At 50.9% G+C, this 21,379-nt stretch overlaps 1 protein-coding gene across 10 annotated transcripts in view; it reads right to left on the reverse strand.

The window, feature by feature from the left end:
* Positions 1-3,398: 3,398 nt before the first annotated feature.
* si:ch211-220f16.2 (uncharacterized) overlaps positions 3,399-21,379 on the reverse strand; it is a 39,970-nt gene continuing 21,989 nt past the window's right edge. For 4 of the 10 annotated variants that reach the window (XM_078944928.1, XM_078944927.1, XM_078944924.1 and 1 more), the window contains exons 17-30: positions 20,721-20,854; positions 20,560-20,607; positions 20,119-20,228; positions 19,842-20,010; positions 19,652-19,756; positions 8,921-19,573; positions 8,641-8,720; positions 8,277-8,313; positions 6,765-6,914; positions 6,531-6,653; positions 6,255-6,352; positions 6,086-6,178; positions 5,899-6,013; positions 3,399-4,331 (exon numbers count right to left, since the gene is read on the reverse strand). In XM_078944928.1, coding sequence (XP_078801054.1) covers positions 4,173-4,331; positions 5,899-6,013; positions 6,086-6,178; positions 6,255-6,352; positions 6,531-6,653; positions 6,765-6,914; positions 8,277-8,313; positions 8,641-8,720; positions 8,921-19,573; positions 19,652-19,756; positions 19,842-20,010; positions 20,119-20,228; positions 20,560-20,607; positions 20,721-20,854 — 12,074 coding nt within the window. In that variant the 3' untranslated portion in view covers positions 3,399-4,172. The remainder of the gene's footprint in view (positions 4,332-5,898; positions 6,014-6,085; positions 6,179-6,254; positions 6,353-6,530; positions 6,654-6,764; positions 6,915-8,276; positions 8,314-8,640; positions 8,721-8,920; positions 19,574-19,651; positions 19,757-19,841; positions 20,011-20,118; positions 20,229-20,559; positions 20,608-20,720; positions 20,855-21,379) is intronic. The other 6 variants (XM_078944931.1, XM_078944930.1, XM_078944926.1 and 3 more) reach the window with 3 other exon arrangements.

Below are 21,379 nucleotides of genomic sequence, written 5' to 3' on the forward strand. Positions count from 1 at the left end.
AAAAAAGGTTCAGAGCACTGTCTAGTGGGTCTAGATGACCCCACTCCCAGTGTTAAAGTGCCTAGGATAGAACAAGGGTTAAAACATGCTCCTCCGTTTCAAAATTTCCAGCTTTCTTCAAATCAACTTGATGAGTTTTGTGTTGATCAGCAACAGCAACACAAAACAAACGCTGGAGTGGCTGTCCTGTTCTTCTACTGGTTTCCATGTCGACAAGGAAAAGCGTTTATTAACACCAGATGTACACTTTCCTTAAGCAAAAGGGACCAACCTGGCTACTGTTGGGTGAAGGTGGAGTGCACCCTTGACCTTGACATGTTGCTAGCATGTTGCAGGAGCACATGAAGGGACAATTTAGAATCTCCAGTTAACCTGTGAAGCATGTTGGTGGACTGGGGGAGGAAGTGGAAGTGCTTGGAGAAAACCCACGCATGACCGAGGAGAACACGCAAACTCCACGCAGAAAGGAACCAGCTGGGATTTGAGGAGCGCTGGTCTGTGCTGAATCAGCACATCTCTGCTTTTCAAACATTTACACGCCTATTTTACAGGACCAGCGACTGGTTTTAGCATGTGCAGACTTTACACAGAAGACAGGAAGAGACTTTTTCACAATTACAGTATGACGTGAAACATCAGCCAGAAAATATTCACTTTATTTAAAAAAAGAAATAAGAAAAGCCTTATTAACTCCTCCCATCCCCTTCTGCTCAGGAGCCTTTTTAAGGACATCATATCCAACAGGATGAGAGGAAGAGGAGAACTGCTTCATCATTATTCATGACTGTGAGGACTGAACTGTCATTTCCTGATATTAATGAAAAATGAGGGAGAAAAACAAGAAAAAGAAACAAATCAATGAGCAAGAGCGCGGTCAGAGACCCAGAGTCCGATCCAACCCCCCCAGACTCTGATCCGACCCCCCAGCTCCAGGACAGCCGGTGTAACAGAGGCTCATTTTGCCCTCTTGTGGCTTCCAGAGCACATGACAGGAGCGTTTGGACATTTGGTGGAGAAGTTGTGTCCAAGAAAACACAACTTCAGGAACTAGACACACAAATCAGAACAAAAACACAAAACTACAGAACACAAGACAAATTCTAAATGTAGAGGATTGTTATGACTGTGGCCGTATTTGATTTGGATTTCTTTTTGTTCTGTATTTTGTGTATGGTATTTTTGTACCAGAGTGGGACCTCGTTTTTGTGGGTCTTTGTGTGCGTTTGTCTGATTATTTTTAGGTGTGGTGCATTTGTTTAAGTGAAGCTGTAGGGGTAAACTGCCATTTTCTTTAGTACGTCTTTTCTCCTGTTTATGTTAGTCCAGGGATGTTAGAGTTTGTCTTTGTTTTTTCCTTTTCTTTTGGTTGTTATATTTTATGGAGATAATTCTTTGGTGTTTTTGTTAAACGGCCAAAACCATTTACTAGACAACAAATAGGACGTAACAGGACGTAACCTTTTGTTCTCTTATTAATTGATTTATATTTGTTTGGGGTATATTGTAATGCACAGTGTTATTTGAATTGATGTTCTGTAATTTGAAATGATACAAAAATGCCATTCAATGAGGGGAAGTGTGCTATGTATGTACTTTTGTAATATGTAGAGTCTCTGTGAGGACTGCCGAGAGGAGGAGCGTGTGGAAGTGAGACCTGAAGCGACGTTTATGTGCTGTATTTTTGTTTTCACACAGTAAATCCCCTTAAATGGATGGCAATCCCTGTGTGAGACTCTTTATTCATTGAAGACACAACGCAGAAGATTTTAGCTGATGCTGCACTCACCGAGCAGCAAGAGTGCGCCCGGCTATATTGGTGGATCTATATTGGTGGATCGATGTGTGGCACTGCATGAGGCGAATGGTGGTCGCACCACATATTGACCGGCTTTCTGATTCCTCAGACCCCCCAACAAAACAAAACGTCACATTTCAGTGGTGTTTTATTTCGGCCAGTCTGATGCACACCTGTGCAATAATCATGCTGTCTGATCAGCATCTTGATGTGGCACACCTGTGCAATTATCATGCTGTCTGATCAGCATCTTGATGAGGCACACCTGTGCAATTATGCTGTCTGAGCACCACCTTGATGAGGCACACCTGTGCAATAATCATGCTGTCTGATCAGCATCTTGAGGCACACCAGTGCAATAATCATGCTGTCTGATCAGCATCTTGACGAGGCACACCTGTGCATTAACCATTCGCTCTGAGCAGCATCTTAATGAGACACACCTGTGAAATAATCACGCGATCTGATCAGCATCTTGATGAGGCACACCTGTGCAACAACCATGCTGTCTGATCAGCATCTTGAGGCACACCTGTGAGGTGGGATGAATTCTCTCAGCAAAGGAAAGTGCTCACTGTCACAGATTTCTGAACAATATTTCAGATAATTTTGTTTTTGTAGAAGATGTTTTAGATGTTTGAGCCCATTTTAGGACAAATGGGAGCAAAAAACAAAATAATGATTGTTGTCAATAAACAAACATTTGTTTTCCTCCTTTTCATTTAAATCAGAGCTGATGAAGCCCAAACTCCCCTCAAACACCCCATAATTATCCCACTTATCAAAACGTTCATGTTGAGCTTTTTTTTTTTACGACTGTGTTTCTTAAGATATCAAGCTGTTGGGTAAACTCAGTGTTATGTCAGGGTTAATAGCCGACGAAGTGTGCGTTATTACTCTTTAACGCACGCCGTAGAAGCCTGAACTGTCCGACGCGAAGCGTTAAAAAGTAATAACGCACACTTCGAAGGCCGTTAACCGGCTTATACCATGGTCACTTACAAAAGCAATACATATTAACCAGGTTTTAGTCCTTAATTCTTGTTTTTTTTCTGATTTGGATCGCTTTTCTCACAAAAAGCGGACTATTTGTTACATGATGCGGTGCATCGCGTCAGTCCGGGTGGTGCAGCACCACCACTGCAGTCAAGATTCAGCGATATATATATATATATATATATATATATATATATATATATATATATATATATATATATATATATATATATATATATATATATATATATATATATATATATGCTGATCGTCCAGAGGGGTTGGATAAAGCATCAGTTCAGAGAGAAAGTTCATCTCTTACCGCTTGTTTATGTCCAAAGGATGAAGCAAAAGGTTGTTTTAAAGAAGCCGGCGCAGTGATACAAAACATTTAAGCTAGCTGACAGAACTTCTTTTTTTCCACAGTGCGGTTATCAGGTTTTAATGCACACCCAGCAGCCAATCAGAATCAAGTATTCAACCGGACCATGGTATAAGATGAGATAAACTAAAGCCATCATTCTGAAATGACTGGGATCACATGGAAATGTTTCCCCGTCACTTCCTGAGACCCACAATCAGAAATGTGAAGAAACCGAGGCGTGAGAAACCTGAAGACTCGGTCTTTATTCACCCTGTTTGAGATGAAGAAGCATGTAGACATTCACCTGTGACAGTATTGCACTGAGATCCGCCTCATCGATTCGGAACCGACTCTGTCATTGTGTCAGTAGTGTTTCTCATAAATAGATTCATTTCAGTGTTGGTCTGGTGTCTGGAAACCACTTTCTACTTCCTGTCTAGCCAGTTTGAAAAAAGAAAAAGAAAAGTGACTGATCTGATAGAAACTCAACACAACCAAGAGGAAAATGTACAGAGTAGAAATCTATACAAAGTGTGCAGAAACACAGGGAGGCTTTTCCATCAGAACACACAGCTTTGGGTTTCTGCTTTAAAGGGAGTGAGGTGCAGGTGGGGGGGTGATCATATATACACCTTTAGGGTTCAGTGCATAGATTGAAGTCAGCATTTAGATTGTGTGCAACGTAAAGACTCAGGCAGGAAGGTGACGCCTTCGTGTCTGCTCGCCAACGTCTTCAAGAAAGCTGGGGTGAACGCGCCACACCTCACCCACCAACAAGAGGAGGACAAACACGATTTAAGGCTCCATGTCTCCACAAGATTTTTTGGAAATAATTCAACAATAAATATGAAAGCTCCGTTTTCAGGGAATGAAAACCAAAGAATGGAAATTCAGAAACGAGGGCCTCCTTTCATTCAGGCGGGAGGAGCGGCGGGGTCCTGCAGGAGAGCCCCGCCCCCATAATGTTCCATCTGACAGTCCTGGCCACGTGCACAGGCGCCACGTGCACACGCCCTGCTACAAAGCACCAGTGAGGCACATGAGGACCAGCAGGTGTATCATCAGCAGGTAAGCCAGGAAGAAGTGGCGAGAGCGGGCGCGGCTCGTCAGCAGTCTGGAGAAGTACAGGCTCCTCCCCCTGATCCAGCGTCGACAGGCCACCACGCCGCCAGTAACCTGCGGCGACAAACACCAAGAATGGATGTGGAGCTGACCTGTGACCCACTTCCTGAAGGGACTTTGGGAAACCACCAGATTCTGTCATTTCTGCTTCTATTGCGGTTCAGAGTAGGGATGACCCCGATCCGATCACATGATCAGAAACCACACCCATCGTTTTGTCTTAAAGCAAATGGCTTTCAGAAAACCCATTGTTTTCCTGTTTCTCTATTTCTTTATTATAGAATCTTCTGCCATTTCTTTGCCGCTTAACTCCTTCTATAACTTTTTTATAGTAATAATAAATTCTATTTGTGTAGCACCTTTCAAAATAAAAATCACAAAGTGCTTCACAATAAAACAAATTAAAACAAAGGTAAAAACAGGATTAGGAAAAAGAAAACCTTTGGTCTTTACCAACCAGCAGACCCTGGTCACATGACCTCAGGGACCTGCTGGTCACATGACCTCAGGGACCTGCTGGTCACATGACCTCAGGGACCTGCTGGTCACATGACCTCAGGGACCTGCTGGTCACATGACCTCAGGGACCTGCTGGTCACATGACCTCAGGGACCTGCTGGTCACATGACCTCAGGGACCTGCTGGGAGTGGACGGCTGCACGAGGTCTTTCCTATAGACCGGTGTTTGGTGGTTAATAATAATAATAATAATAATAATAATAATAATAATAAAGGATTGGAGTTATCTGCGCTTTTCAAGTCATTCAAAGTGCTTACATTGTGTCCATTATTCATTCAGACTTGGTGATGGTAGCTACTGATGTACCACAGCTGCCCTGGGGCAGACTGACAGAGGCGTGGCTGCCAGTTTGCGCCTACGGCCCCTCTGACCATCACCGGGACATTCATACACATTCACACACCAGTGGAGCCACACTGGAGGCAAGGAGGGTGAAGTGTCTTAACCGAGGACACAACGAGAGTTGGCTGGGGGGAGTGGGGATCGAACCACTGACCCTTCGATCATTGGACGACCCGCTCAACCGCCTGAGCCACTGCCGCCCTCTGGATGACAAAAGCAGGATTTTAAAATGCAAACAGAGACGGATGTGGAGCCAGTGCAGCTGGATTAATAACGGGATGAATGAGTTAAAAGCAGCGTTCTGGAAAACCTGGAGCCGTTCTAGAGATTCTTCCTTAAACATGTGAAGATGGAGTTCCAGTAATCAAGACGAGAAGATAGAAAAGCTCCTATGGGAATAGAGCTGTGACGGTGTGGGACTTTGATCACCGTGGTGATGAAGCAGCAGGAGTCACGGTGTCACACCCCCAACTCACTTCTGCTACTCGCTCCCCCCCGTCACGCTGCACGCGCTCCCCCCTCTTTCTTACACACGCGTGCGGTTTCAGCACATCCACATCCTCATTCTACAACACATGTTTCAATGTGGGCACATGCGGCTTATGTGTGTACAGAATGGTTCATCCTGTAAAAATGTAATGGGTGTGGCTTATAGTCAGCTGCGCTCTATAGTCCGGAAATTAGAATTAAAAGCCTCCCCTGAAGACCCTGAAATAACTGATGAAATAGATGGTGAAAGCGTGACCTCACAGGTCGTACCTTCTGTGCGATCAGAGGCTGGTTGGGGTTGATGGTGAGGGCGTCCCATTCGTCCTCTGCCTCCACCTCGATGCTGAAGTCCCTCTGAGCATCTCTGAGCAGACTGGCACCGGCGCTGCCCGACAAGAAGGAGTTTTTAGGATTCAACCCTGCGTTTCGGAGGCCGAGGTGGGGGTCAGAGCCTCACCTCTTCAGCCTGTCCTCATGGAGGCGCAGGGCCTCCTCGGCAGACTCCCTCCGTCCTCTCTCCTCTGCCAGAATCTGCTCCACCTCCACAAGCCTTCACACACAAACGTCAAGCCGTTCTTAAATCTGCCCCAAAAAGAGACGACGATGGCCACGAAGACGGCCGTCACCTTTCTCTGAGCTGGCTGGCTTCAGGGGAGTCGCTGAGCGGGGAGTGGTTGCTCTTCTCCTGGGGAGCTCCGGGAGCGACTTCAACATAAACCGGACTCTTGAAAAAGACAAACAGCACTTGGGTTATGGGCAGACGTTTGGGCTAGAGTGAAGAGGAGCCTGAGATGCAGAAAAACTCAAAAAAGCATTTGGTGAAAAAAGAAACCTTTTGTCTTAAGGAAAATAATGAAAACGATGAAGACGAGCACCTTCCCCGGCTGGTCTGGGCGTGTTACCTGAGCCCGGCCTTGGATCTGGTTTTCCAGCCGTAGGCAGTGGTTCTGGGTTTCCCTCAGGGTTTGGGAAACGGCCCTCAGCTGAACAGAAACCGACGCTTTCTCCTCCACCGTCTGCTGCAGCTGTAGGAGTGCAGGGGAACATGGTCACAAACTGGCCCCAGCCGCTGACTGACTCTCTGACCGCCACTTCCTGTTTTCTAAACCAACTAGAAACAGGAAGACGTTCCTCACCTTGATGTTGAGCTGCTGGAGGTACTGGTCCCGTTGATGGACCTCAAAAACGCAGCGCTGTAGATCTTTGTGAAGCTGCATCCTCTCTGCTTCCAGACGACTCACCACATCCGCCGACTCACTCTGTCCGCTGACAGCAACGCCTTTCTGCTGCGTGGACAGGAGGACAAAAGGGCTCCAGGTCAATCATTGTTAACCTTTTCATTCTAACTTATGAAGAACTAAAGGTTCACAAGCCCAGAACAAACAGACTCCAGTCCTAAGGCGACAGGGCTTTTCACTCTAATGATTCAGGTTTTATGTCTGAGTCTGTTTTCAAAACTGCCCCTTTCCAACGTAGAGTAGATTCCACAGTATTTGACTAAACTTTAAAGCTTTAAACGTTCTTCATCATCTCAGAGAGCTCACGTCTTCCTCATGAGTTCCTTCAGAGCCTTCCTTCATCTATCAGGCTATGATCTGGAGGAAACAACATCCTCCATTTTAGGGGCAGCCTCATGGAGCTGGTCTCCATCTCCATGGTGGTCTCTGTCTCAATGGTGGTCTCTGTCTCCATGGTGGTCTCCATCTCCATGGTGGTCTCTGTCTCAATGGTGGTCTCTGTCTCCACGGTGGTCTCTGTCTCCATGGTGGTCTCTGTCTCAATGGTGGTCTCTGTCTCCATGGTGGTCTCTGTCTCAATGGTGGTCTCTGTCTCCATGGTGGTCTCTGTCTCCATGGTGGTCTCTGTCTCCATGGTGGTCTCTGTCTCCATGGTGGTCTCCATCTCCACGGTGGTCTCCGTCTCCACGGTGGTCTCTGTCTCCACGGTGGTCTCCGTCTCCACGGTGGTCTCCGTCTCCACGGTGGTCTCCGTCTCCACGGTGGTCTCCGTCTCCACGGTGATCTCTGTCTCCATGATCTCTATCTCAATGGTCTTTATCTCCATGGTCTCTAGTTACAATGGAGATGGTCTCCATGTTGAGCTGCTGGAGGTACTGGTTTCGTTGATGGACATGGTCTCTAATGAGGGTTTTCTGTTTGGTTCTCCCAAAAGAACTGTGTCAAAGCAGGTAGACCCTAATAAAAGTGGAAACAAGTCTATTTTGCCATGAAAGCTGCTTATCTTAATCCTAAATTGTGTACTTTTAAATTTTGGTGCATCTTCTTATTAATTTGAATTCTGTTCATGAAAAGCCCTTCTATTAAACTTGGTTTATTTTTTTAACTTATTTTCCTTAAGCTCTTAAGTTTGTTATAAGGTGGGTGATGGATTCACAGCAGCAACATAAAAAATTACAGGAAAGATCTAAAGTGGTGCTTAATGAGACATATTGGTGGAAAATACACTTGTTCTTAGAGTGAGATTTTTTAAAGCAGTAGCCAGCACCTAGTGGTGATCACCGGAACTGCACTCTAAAGCCTTCCTTGCTCTTCTATCGTTCATTGTAAAATGTTACTAAACGTTATATATTTTGTTAAAATAAATGAGGACCGTGCATTTCGGCATAGGAGAAGAAACTCAGAACTCACCTGAACCTGCAGGCCCCTCCCTCTTTCTGCTTCAGACCTGGACAACAACAGAAAGCATCATTTTCATGGCTCCAAATGATTGATCAGCAGCTCAGCTCACATGTCAACTGGCTTTCCTGCTTTTTAAAGGCAGCACTCGTCTTCATCGCACAGGAAATCATCAACCCACAGTGAAAACTCTGAACTCAAACAGACATTTGTTTAGTTTCTCTTCAGAAGAACATGCAGAGCATGAAATAAAACTGATGGCAAAGAATTTCACCGAGATAGGAGCCTCACACCTCTAAACAAACCTTAGTTTGGGATATAAACGCATAATTGACTAAAGTGTTTTCCCAGAGTATTTGACTCATCTGCTCCTCACCTCAGATCTGCAGGTTCCTCCTGGTTGCTTGTGACCTGGTGGTGGACTTCCTGTTGCAGTTCAGACCCCAGCTCCCCTTCCTACGATGACAAAACATGCAGAAAAAGCAACAAAAATAAAGATATGGCCTCAAAAGTAAGACAAAATCAATGTAGAGAAGCGTGAGATGAGAAGAAACACCATGTAAGTGAAGGCCACAGCATCCATGTTTGAATGAAGAACCACAACAGAGCAGGAGATGCAGCAGGCAGACTCACATGAAGCTGATGGCTCCACTTACCGGCCCAGCTTCCTCACTTTCCTGGACTCTGTCTGCTGCGGCTTTCTCTACGCTCGGGGTCAAACCCGCTTCTGGACTTGACCTTTGCCTGAGCTCCACGGCCCGTTTGGCCCCGTGGAGCTCGTCCATCAGCCTATCGCGGTCATTCTGCAGGCTGCCCATGGACTTTGAGAACGCAGACAGCTGCCGGCTGAAGGCGGCGTTCTCCAGAACCGCTCGTTTCAGCTCTCCTTCCTTCTCCGAGAGGGCCTTGGACACCTCGTCCAACAACCTGCCCAGTTCCCAGGGGGGGTCTTTGCTCTCCACTGCCTTTAGTTTATAAGCCAGGATGTCCCTGTCTTTGGTGAGGACAGCCAGGTCTGAGGAGACCTCGTTCAGGCGGAGCTCAGCCTTGTTCAAGGCGGCCCGGGCCTCTCTGAGCTCCTCGTCGTAGCGGTTCCTGAGGATCTTGAAGTCCTGGATGAGCTGGTCTCTGTCGTTCTGCAGAGCAGCCATGGCTTTGCACAGAGCCTGCTTTTGAGCTGTGGCGTCTTTGCTTTGCCCCTGCGCCTCCGATAGCTGCTGCTCCGTGTGGAGCAGCTCTTTGGAGAGCTCTGCCACCCTTCGGGCGGCAGTCTCACACTCGTTTCTCATGAGTCCCGCCTCGCGCCCCAAAGTGTTCAACTCGTTCTCGTTCCTTCTCTCCGCCTCGGCCAGTTTTCTGAGAGCTTCCTTTTCCAGCAGAAGTATTTTCTCCTGCAGCTCCTCCGTCAGGACTTTCTGGGAAGAAAGTTGCTGCTGGAGGTTGTTGCAGTCGGCTGCTTTGGCTGCTACCGACGCCTGCAGGTCTGCGATAACTCTGGCTTCATCCGTCACAGTTAGCTGGTCTTTCTGAGCCTGAAGGTCTGCCTCCAGTTTTGCCACATGAGCCTTCAGTCTGGAATTTAGCGCTTGCAGAGCGCCGCCTGCCTCTTCTTCCTTTTGGAGCTCCAGCTGGGCCTCCCTGTGCTGCTTTTCAGCTGCAGTCTTCTGCTGTTCCAGAGTTCGGATCACGTCCAGCTGCTTCTTGAGCAGCACCTTCACCTGGTTGTCCTTCAGGGATAAGACCTGGTTCAGGTCCTCTCTGTAGCGAACCAGCTGAGCTCTGAGCATGGCGTTTTCAGAGTTCAGATCATCCATCTGATGCAACAGCTTCCTGATCTCGTGCTTCAGGCCTTTGCTCGGGTCCGCTTCGGCGGAGCCGTCCCTCCCCTCGGAGAGGGTCTTTGCCTGGAGCATCCTGTTTTCGGACACCAGCCGCTCCCGGTCGCTCTGCAGAGACGACATGGAGTCTTTCAAGGCCTTCACCTTGGCTGCCATCTGCTCCTTCTCCCCGACGGCTCGGCTGAGTTGACTTTGCAGACTTTTGACCTTGGCCTCAAGCGCTCTGCTCTCTTTTTTGGCCTGCTCCTTCAGGAGGGCTAAAGAGTCCAGCCTGTCTTCATAGACGGAGGCCTGGCTGCGATAGTTCTCCTGCAGTTGCTCCAGGTATCCCGACATTTGCCCGTCCCTGCAGGACAGCAGGGAGGAGATCTCAGCGTCTTTGCCCTTGAGGAGTGCCTTGAGGTGCAGAGAAATGCCCTCCTGCTTCTCCAGCTCAGCCTGGACTCTGTCGTGCCGAGCCTGGAAGAGGAGCAGCTGTGCGTCTGCGTCCGCCTTCATCTTCTCCGTCTGCTGGAGCTGAAGCTGCAGCTGGGAGACGGCGTCTTCCTGGTCGGAGAGCTGGCGACTCAGAAAGGTTTTTTCTCGTTCCAGCCGCTCCAGCTGAGCCCTGAGCTCCGACAGCTTCGCCGCCATCGTCTCTGTGGCCTGGCTCAGCTCGGCGTTGGTGGCGCTCACGACCAACAGCTGCCTCTGCTGTGCAGCTGCTGCCACAGAGTACTCGCCGAGGGACCTTTCCAGCCGGGCTTTGGTCATTTGCAGGTCGTCCACCTGCCTGTCTCTTCCTCTCAGGTCCTCCAGGAACCTGGAGATGGTGGAGCCCTGCTCCAGGAGCTGGCAGTCCTTGTCATGTAAGCTCTTCAGGTACAGCTCGTTCCACAGTCTGGTGGCCTCGGCCCCCTGTGGGCTGGAAGATAAAGCCAGCAGCTTGGCTTGGTTGGTCTCAGCAGCTCTCCTTAGACTGTTGATCTGCAGATCTTTGGAGTCCAGCTGCTTCACCAGCTCCTCCACTTGTTGCATGTCTTCCTCTTTTAAGGTCTGAAGTTGTTCTATTTGGTTCTGGAGCTGAATCTCTGCATCCGAGTTAGGGTCTCCATCACTCTCAGGTGATTTTGATCCATGCGCTGTGTGGTTCTTTGGCTGCTCCTCGTGCAGTGATGCTCCAAGAGCCGGCTGGTTCCTCTCAGAGAGCATCTCTTCAATCTTCTCATCAGCCTCTCTGAGGAGCTTCTGGTTTGCCTTCAGCTCAGCTTCAACTTCTGCAGCTTTTTCTTCTAGAACCGACATCCTGTCAGAGCTTCTCTTCAGATCTTTCTCCAAAAGCTCTTGGGCCGACTGCGAGTTCTTCAGGGCTCGCTCCAGGTCTAAGATGACCTCCTGGTACTGGATGCAGTTTTGCTGCAGCTGATTGATCTCCTGGTGCTTGTCCTTGAGCAGCTCCTGCAGCTCTCTCGTGGCACTTTTGGAGCCTTGGTTGCCCCTCTGGACGGTCTTCACTTTCTCCTCAAACTCCTGAACCATCTTGAGCTGCTGCCGCTCTTTTTCCTGACGGAGGCGCTCGCAGGTCTCCTTCATGGCGGCGAGCTGAGCAGACGTCTGTGCGTTCTGGGCTTGCAGAGTGCCGACAGACTCCGTCAGCTGGTCGATCTTTTCTGAATTCTTCAGGATGACCGTTTCCAAATATTCGTTTTCGTTTTTCACTTTGTCAGAAATGTCCTGCGTGTTTTCCAGCTCCTCCTGCAGGAGGGACTTATCGTCTTCTAAGATCCTCACCTTCTCGTTCAGGCTGATGGTCTCCTGCTCGTGCGCATTGATCCTCTCTCTCAGCTCCTTAATGCTTCCCTCTTTTCCTATCAGCTGCAGTTCATGATCTCTTTGCATCTTTTCCATTTTCTCCAAGAAGTCTTGCTTTTCTTTCTGCAACACCTTGTTGATTTCCAGCTGAGCGCCGTGTTCCGTCTTCTGCGCTTCCATCTGGGCCGTCAGAGAATTATTTAAACCGAGAGCTTCGTCTAGTTTGAACTGCATGTTTCTTGCGTACGAGTCCGACTTGGAGCTCATCTCCTCCAACAAACGGCTGGATTCTTGGAGACTTTGGTTAAGTTGGTTGTTTTTTGCTTCCATCTCAGCTAGTTTCCTTCCCAGATCCGCTGAAGCCCCCCTGAGCTGGTTAAGCTCCGCCTCCAGCTGCTGGTTTTTATTTAGCAGTTGGTTTATCGTTGTTTTGTGGTTTCCATCGATGACAGAAAGCTGCTCCCTGATCTTCTGGTTCTCTCGGTGCAGCTCCTCTGTCCTCTGTTGTTTCTCTCGGGTCAACTCGTGCATCTCTTCTTTCGCTCTCTGGTTTTCCTCCGCCGCCTCCCGGCCTTGCTTCTCCAAAGCCTGCACCTCGGCGCCCAGGTTTTGGTAGTCTCGCAGCAGAGAATCGTACTCCTGCTTCAGCTCTGCGTGCTTTGACTTCCACTTGGAGAGCTCCTCTGTTTGGGAGTCTTTGAGCGACTCGAGCTGGCAGGAGAAGGCTCGTTTCTGCTGAGTGATGCTCTCGATGGTCAGCTTCAGGCTGTCACAAGCTGCAGAGAGGCTGCAGTTTTCGTTCAGGATGCCGTGGACCTCCGTGCTCAGTTTGTCTCTCTCTGACATGACAGACGCCACAGAGTTTTCCAGGCCCGCATTCTGCTGCCTCAGCTTCGACACGGCCGACTCCAGGTCCAGACACTTGGCTTCTTTTGTTTTCACGTCTGCACGCAGCGTCCCCAGCTTCTCCTTCAGCCCGACGCTCTCCTGCATGAGCTCCTTCCTGGAAACCAACGCTGCCTGGAGCTTCTTGGCCAGCAGGGCCATCTTGTTCCGGTTGTCCTGCTCGTTGGTTCTGATGTCATCTTCTGCAGATTTCTGAAGCCCTTCAGCATCTGCTTTCATCGTCTTGGCTGTGAGCTCTTGCATTTTTGTTTTCTGCTGCAGCTGCTGCTCCAGTGCAGCAATCAGCTGCTCTTTCTCCAACACTTGAGCTTGAGATGCTAACAAAGCCTCATCTTTCTGCTTGGCTTGGTCTTCAGTGTTTTTACAGGAAGGACACGGCCCATCTCTGTTCTCAGCCTCCCTCAGGGTGAAAACCTCATGTCTGAGTTCAGAGATCAGTCTGAAAGAATCCTCATTTTGCTGCAGTAGAGAATCCATTTTGGTTTGTGCTTCCGTTCGCCCTTCAAGCTCTTCGTCGAGCTGCTTCTGAGCTTCAGCTAGCAAACCCTTCAGGGTGGAAACCTCTGCTGATTTCTGCAAGACAGAAGCCAGAGCAGCGTCACGTTCCTCCTTCAGCTGATGCGTCTGCCCTAAAAGAGCCGCCCGGTCCGCCTCAGCGTGCTGCTGGCAGATGTTCAGCTGCTCCAATGCAGCGGTCTTCTGGTGGAGTAAGGCCTGAATCTGCGTCAGATGGACAGCCCTCAGTGATTCCTCGCTCTTCTCCATCTCTTCTGTCTTCTTCTGGATTTCTGCTCGACATTTCTCCAAGTCGGTCTGAACTGTGTGAAGTTCAGATTTCAAGCCTCTGAGAGCTCCATCTTTCCTCTCCACATCCAGACAAACACTTTGAAACCGAACCCTGACGGCGTCCAGCTCGGTCTGCAGGTCCGACGCTGACGGGTTCTGGTTCTCTCTGTCAGCCAAAGACAGCTGGAGCTCCTGCAGAACTTTGTCCTTCTCTTCCAGCAGCCGTTTCAAGGAGTCCAGCTCCTCCTGATGGGATGCAAAGGTTTTGTGGAGCTCCGCCAGCTCCTTGACCTTCTCATCCAGGTTCAGCTGGACGGTGTTCAGCTCATTTGTCTGCTGGCAGCGTTGCTCCAAAAGAGACTTGTAGTCGTCTTTTAGATCTGCGAGTTCTTGGATGAGCCGCTTCTCGCTTTCTTGAGCTTTCTTCATCGCCTCTTTGCGGGCCAGCAGAGCAGCCTGAGCTTTCTTCTGCAGAGACGCCTTTTCCAACTTTATCCGTTCCAGCTCGTTTTCCAAATCCGCACACGCCAAAGCACAGGAAGAGCGTTCTGCCAACTCTTCTTTACACGTCTTGATTTCGCGTTGGAGCTCTTCAAGTCTCCGCTGCAGACAGGTTTTTTCCTCTAAAGCCACATCAACGCTGGACTGCAGACGCTCAATGATGGAGTCCCTCTCATTCAGAGCAGATTGTTTTTCCAACATTAACCGTTCCACAAGTCTACTGCTCTCAGACGCCTCTTCCTCCTTCTGTTCAACCCTCCTCTCTAGAGCTGAAAGCTTTTCTTCCATCATCTGAGCAGCTGCTTCGTTCCTCTCTTCTTTCTGTTTTTCGTACTCATCAATTCTTTTGAGCAGATCCTTCCTCACTACGAGAGCCGCCTGAAGCTTCTTCTTCGTCACCTCTTTGTCTTTGGACACCTTTGCAAGCTGGCTCTGAAGGTCCTCCCTCTCCCTCGTCAGCTCAGTCTTTTCGGTGTTCCTGCTCTCAGCTTCACGTTGGGAGTGTGAGACTTGTTCTTCCAGCCTCTGGACTGAGGCGCGGTGCGCCTGCTCGACGCTCTGCAGCTGTCCCAGCAGGGAGCGGTTGTCCTCCTCCAGCTTCATCCTCTCGTTGGCGGCAGCCGCGATGACCTGTGCGATGGATGCGTCCTTGTCCTTCAGCTGCTGAGTCAGAGCAGCCAGCAGTTCTTTCTGCTGGCTGCTCTGCAGCGTCATGCAGCTGATGTGATCCTCCTTCGCTTTCAGTTCGGCCTTTACAGACGAGAGCTTTGCAGAAACGTCTTTGGCTTTTTCGGCCTCGGCGTCGAGTTGGGCGCGTAAACGCTCCGCGGTTTCCTGCAGATGTGGGATCTGCTGAAGGTTGTCGGCTCCTTCGTTCAGGCCGGTCTGAGCTTCCTGCAGCCGTGAGCACGTTTCAGCCAACTCCCTTCTTAAAGCGTCTTTTTCTGCCTGATGAGCAGCTTGAACCCGCCTGATCAGATCCTGCAGGGCTGCTGTGGCAGAGCTTTCCGAGCAGGACGGGGGCTCGTCGGTGACGCCGTCGGCTCCGCCTCTTCCTGAGAGCAGCCCCGTCAAGTCCTGTTGCACGGCTGTGAGAGTCTGCTGCAGACTCCGCTTCTGCCTCTCCTCCTCCTGCATGGATGCTAGAACACGGTGGAGTTGAGCTCGGGAAGCGGCTGCCTCCGCCTCCTTGGCGCTCAGCAGATCGGAGCCCTGTCTTACCGCGGCAGACGCCTCCTCCAGCCTCTCCTGCAAACAGTCCAAGTCTTGTTTCAAAGCATTAACGTTAACATTTTCCGCCCTCATTTGGTTCTCAACGGCTTGCAGCTGTTCTGTGAGAAGACTCTTTTCTAGCTGTTCTCTCTCCAGAACCAGCAGCCACTCCTTCTCAGAATCCTGCAGAACCTGTTCTAGCGTCTGCATGTTTTCTCTTAACCCACACAGTTCTTCATCTTTGGCACTAACCTGCGCTTGGAGGCTCATCTTCTCGGACTCCGTTTCCTTCATGCTGCTGGTCCCCTGCTCCACCTGAGCCTGCAGCTTTTCTACTTCTCTCCGTAGATGCAGGTTTCTGTCGCTGAGCGAGGCCTGCAGCCTCTGCTGCCCCTCCTTTGACAGGCTCAGCTCGGCGCTCAGCTTCTTGTTCTGCTCCTGGAGTTTCTGCATCTCTAAGAGCAGCTGAGAGGTGTTTTTGGCCTGCGCCGTGAACTGACTGTTTATGGCGTGAAGAGCCATTTCTCTCTGCTCCAGGTTTTCCGTCAGAGCGTTCATCTGCGCCACCACCTGCAGATGCTGGGAGCGGAGCTCTTCTATCTCCACGGTCAGCTGGGAAACGCTGGAGCGGTGCGAGGCAAAAGCTTCCTCTTTTTCCTGAGACAGACTGGCGTTGGAGGCTTCGGCGTCCCGCAGCTTGTTGCGGGTCTCGGATAACTGGTTTGTCAGCGTTCGTATTGTAGTCTCTGCTGCCTGACGCTCGCTGCTCGCCTCTTCTAAGAGAGCACGAAGGCTGGACGCCTCACGGCTTCTTTCAGCCAGCTGCTCTCTCATGTCCTCCAACTGCACGTGGTTTTCGTCACGCTGGTGGCTGAAGGCACTTTGGGTTTTGTCTGCAGACTCTCTGAGGTTTGTTATTTCAGCAGAAAAGCCCTGGACCTGTTCCTGAAGCTGCAAGACCATTTCAGTGCTTTCCTTGAGCCGAGTTTTGAGGATCAGGGCTTCGTCTGCTCTCTTCTGAACGTCCTCCAGGGACTTTGTTTGCTCCAGAAGTTCCGTTTCTTTTTCTTGCAGGGTCTTTTTGAGGCTCTGCGCTTCACACTCCTGCGCCTGCAGCAGGTTTTTGAGCTTCGTGACGGACTCTTCCAGGTGTAGAGTCTGCTCTTTTAAGCTCAGGCACTCTGTCTCTTTGGCTTCTAGACAAGAGTTCAGATGCTCCACGGTGGCAGAAGATTGGCTTTGGTGTTGGAGACTTAGCCGCTCCTTCTGCTCCAGTCTGTGGACTTCATCTCGCAGTCTGCAGACCGAGTCTTCCAGCTCAGCGTTCAGCTTCTGTAAGCGAACGTCTTCGTCTGCTGCCCGTCGGAGCTGCTCCGCCTGCTCAGCCAGCACCGCGTGGAGCTGCTGGATCAGAAGTTCCTGCTGCTTCAGGGCCTCTGCTTTCTCCCTGAGCTGATCTTCTCTGTGCTGGACTTCTGCCTGGTGCTGGGTGAGCAGCTGGCCTGCGTCCGTCAGCTTCAGCGCCATGTTCTGCAGCTCAGATTTGAATCCGGCGTTCTGCTCATTCAGTGCTTGAATGTGGTCTTTGAATTCGGTCATCTCTGCCCTCGTCTGCTCCTTCTCCTGCACCAGCTGGAGATTTTCTGCAGACAGTTTCTGAACGGAGGCATCAAGGCGGCTGATTTTTGCCTCCAGCTCGGCTGAACTCTGGTTCATGGCTCCCAGCTGAGTGCTCAGAGAGACGACGGACTCGTTTCGTTTATTCAGCTCGTCTTTGTGGTTCTGCAACTCCTTGGTCACTTGTCCTAAAGCCTGCTCTTTCAGCTCCATCTGCTGGCTCACCTCCGAGCACCGCCGCCTGAGCGCCTCCACTTCCTCCTGCATCTTTGACGCGAGCTCTTTCTGCAGCACAGACTCGGTCTGATGGGCGCTCTGCTCCTCGCTTATCTGCTGCAGTTTGGCCTCCTTCTCCATCAGGCCGGCCTTCAGGACGGCCACCTGCTGCTGGAGCATGGAGGCCGTGTCCTCATTCTGCAGCAGCTGCTGCTGCAGCACCTCCAGCTGCGCCCTCTGCTCTGACACGGTTGTGTCTTTGTCCTCCAGAGCCGCGTTGAGCTGACCCAGCTGCTCCTGTAGACTCAGAAGCTGCTCCTCTTTGTCCCTCAGCCTCTGCGACAGATTTGCACAGTCGTTTGTTTTTTCCAGCAGATCTGCAGAGCTGGCCTCCGCCTTCTGCCTCAGCTCAGAGTGGGATGAGATGTTTGCTGCCAGCTCCTGCTGTAATCTTTGGTTGTCCTCTCTCAGGCAGCCCAGCTGCAGGCTGACAGTGGAGGTCTGCTTCAGGGCGGCTGCGAGCTGTTCGGTGAGATCAGACACGGCCTGCTTCTGCTGACTCAGCAGCATTTCCTGAGCCTGGCGGGCGGCCTGAAGCTGGCGGTTCTCCTCTGTGGCAGCCTGGATGCTGCTCCTTAAAGCACTCAGCTCCATCGTCTTCTCCTCTGCCTCAGACTCCAGCCGTCCAGCATGCTCTTGCAGTGCACCAAATTGGTTCTTTGCGGCCTTCAAGCTTTCGTTTCTCTCGTTCAGCTGCTCCTTGTGGAGCTGACACTGCTGCTGTGCGCTCCTCAGGGCCTCCTCTCTCTCGTGGAGCCGCTCCTCCTGCTGCATCAGGGCCTTCTGCAGGCTGGACTCTCGTTCTCTAAGCAGAGACAGCGTCTCCTCCAGCTGGGATTGCTGAAGCTGCAAGGTCTCCAGCTTTTGCTGAGTTTCGGCTGCTGTTTGCTCCTTCTCAGCGAGGCTGAGCTGCAGGCGCTCTACAGTCCCGCTCAGGTTTTGCACGTGGTCCTGCAGCTGGACCAGATTCTCCTCCCGATCCTTCAGTAACTGGTTCAGATGATCGCACTCCTTGGTTTTTGCTTGCAGGACCTGCGAGTCGGCGTGCGAGTTTTGCTCCAGAGCCTGCTTCAGCTGATTGGCTTGAACCGTCAGCTCCTCCTTGTCTCTTTGCAGCTCTTGAATGATTTTGTTATTTTCCGACTGCAGTTTCTCCAGGTCCACCACCTTGGCCAGCAGCGCGTCCACCTCTGCCGTAGCGTCCCGTGCGCGCTCCTCTGCTTCCACCTGGAGCCTCTCGTTCTGCTCCGTGAGGAGGCCCACTCGGCTCTCCAGGCTGCTGTTGAGTTGGCGGGCAGATGAGATCTGTCCGTCCAGGTCTTTCACCCTCAGCTTCTGCAGGTCAAGTTCTTCATTCAGCTCTTTAAGCACTTCCTCCGCCCGATGCTTTTCAGCCACCAGGCGGTCTGAGAGGCTCTTGAGCTCAGAGATGGTGTCCGTCTTGGTCCTCAGCTCTTCGCTCAGTCTCTCCTTTTCTGACTCTCGGCTCCGGAGCTCGGTGCTGAAGGCCTTCCTCTCCTCTTCGGAGCGTTTCTCACTTGTCTTCAGTTTCTCTTCCAGCAGTGAAGTGTTGTCCTCGCTTTGCTTTTGCTGTTCCAACTGTTGGGACAACAGCTGCACCTCCCTGCTATACGCCTCCATCTGAGCCAGAAGTTTGTTCTGTTCCTCCTTCAGAGCTTTCAGCTCCGTTCCATGCGCCTCCTCCTTCTCCTTCATCTCCTGCTGCAGCTTCTCTGCGTTCACATTGGTGCCTCTGAGCTGTGCAACCAGCTCTTCCGAGTCCTGCACCTTCTGACTCAGCTGGTCCTTCAGAGAAGAGATTTGAGTTTCGCATTCGGAGAGATGGTGCCGATGGTTGATCACCTCTTTCTGGATCTCCCCTTGGAGGCTCTGAATGGTCTTCTTGTCCTCCTGGGCCTGCTTCATCAGCTGCTCCATCTCTGCCTCTTTCCGCTCTCTCTCCTCTTTGGTTTTCAGCGACTCCGCCTCGGCGTCCTGCAGTTTGCCGACCAGCTCGGTGATCCTGCTGTTGAGAGTTTGCTGGTCGGAGTTCTGTGACTCTCTTAGGACCCGGGTCTCCTGCTCAGTCTGCTTTAAAGCGCTCTCCAGCCGGACCAGGCTCTCCTCTTTGACCCGGATGTCCTGCTTTAGGGCAGAGAGCTGCTCTGCGTACTCGGCCATGCTTCCAGCCAGGCCAGAAATCTCCTTGTCCTTCTCTGACAGAGCGTCCTTTAGGGCATCCATCTCCCTCTCGCAGCTCTGCAGGTCGTGGATGAGTTGGGCCCGTTCCTCTAGGTGGGTTGTGTTCAGCTTGTCCAGCTCCTCATTGGTCTGGTCCAGCTCCGCCTGTAGCGCCTCTATGATGGCGTCTTGCTTTTGCACCTGGAAAGGAAACACAGAATTAAGTGTGGTTTTTCTTGGTGAGTTCTGCACATGTGGATGGACGTTTTGGAAGCACACCTTCTCCTTCAGCGCGCTCTGCTTCTGCAGGAGCTCTGCCACTTCTGCCTTCAGCTCACTGCATTGTTTCTCAGAGGTGCTGTGCTTGTTGAAGACGTTCTCCAGCTGCAGGGGGGAAACACAAACGGCGTGACTGACCGATCCCATCGCGGGCCGATGTCTCTGTCCCAAAGGAGCGTGGAAACCTTACGTCCTGCTCGGCGTGAAGCAGCTTCTCAGACAGCTCCTTGCACTGGAGCTCTCTTCCCATCAAAGAGTCCTTGAGGCTGTTGATGAGCTCAAGCTTCTCTGAAGTCTCTGCCAGCGTGTTCTCCTTCTCCATCAGAGACGCCTCCAGGATTTCCTGCGTGTCGCTCAGCCTGCAGATGAGCAGTCAGGAAGAACACGGCGAGAAAACATGTTGAGGAACAAAAACACTGCAATCAGGGGGTCTGGATGGAGAGCCTGTTGGTGGATGGACGCCTCACCTTTTGAGCTGCTCCGTGAGGCTGTTCACCTGGAGTTGGTGCTTCTCAGCTTCCCTGCTCTGCTGGCTCCGGACGCTGGCGAGCTGGGTCTGGAGTTTCTCTGATTCATGCTGCAGTGGTGGAAGACAAAACACCAACATGAAGGGATCTGCTGCTTAGAGCAGCGGACGGAGAAAGGGAGACGACGCACAAAGGTGGACGTCCGCCGACCCGCGGGACGACAGCGGCGTCAGACGCCTACAGGGTTCTTTGTTTACATGATAAACAAAGAACGTGTTGAGACCCGACAGAGTCCTGGTGGTACATGTCATTTGAAAAGCACCCAGTGAGTCTGTGCACGGCAAACCCTCCTTTGAGTTAAACAGGCACACCACACCGTTAGCCGTCACCGCCAGAGGTGCTCTCCAGCGCACACCAACACGAGCCACCCAACCGACCAACCTGAGAGACCCAACATGGCTGCTCATCCTCATCTACGTCAAACGTCACCTGTGTTAGAAGGGTTCGTTACAAAACCCCACTTCGCAGGTCAGAACATGCACACAAACGTCGTTCGTCGGTCTGCGTCTTTAGCGTGAGGAAATGTGCGTGCCATCGTCTACCTGCAGAGCTTCGATCCGGGCCTGCAGCTGCAGGCGATCCTCCAAATCCTGGCAGTGCTCCTCCAGACTCAGGATCTGCTCCTGCAGTTGGTTCCTCTCCAGCTCCAGCTCCTCCACCACCGACCGGAGGCCACCTGGAGCCGTCCGGAGAAAGAGTCAGGCTCACATTCATTACCTTGTTTGATGGTTGGAGAAGTTTCAAGTCCATGGTGTCCAACCTTTCTCAGGGGACGGACCGTTTTAATGTCAGACAATTTTTCCATGGATCTGCTGGTATGAGGCGGAATTGGGCGTCCAATTTTAGTTTGTTTATCTTTCAGCCTTCCCTCATCCCTTCATCTTCTGTTGATTATCTGCAGCTGCTTTAAACTTTATCACTAGATTTCATGCAGAAACCAATCAAATGTGGATGTTCCCTTAACCCATAACAGTCAACGTGGAAGCTAAGGAAATCAGACACCAACTTCAGCCTCATCCAACTTCTAAGATGTGATGGAAGAATTAAAAAAAAAAGCCACTAAAACTGGTATTTTCGTGAAATGTGAATCCGCTATTTGAATAACTTTATTAGCAGCATCGTCATCACATTAGACAGCCGGTTACTGGATATTAAGGATTATTATGGTGTGGAAAGGAGCTATGACAGTAAGTCCATACAG

This window comes from Oryzias latipes, chromosome 3, assembly GCF_053564925.1.
Source record: "Oryzias latipes strain Hd-rR chromosome 3, Olatipes_Hd-rR_3.1".
In the NCBI taxonomy this organism is placed as follows: domain Eukaryota; kingdom Metazoa; phylum Chordata; class Actinopteri; order Beloniformes; family Adrianichthyidae; genus Oryzias; species Oryzias latipes.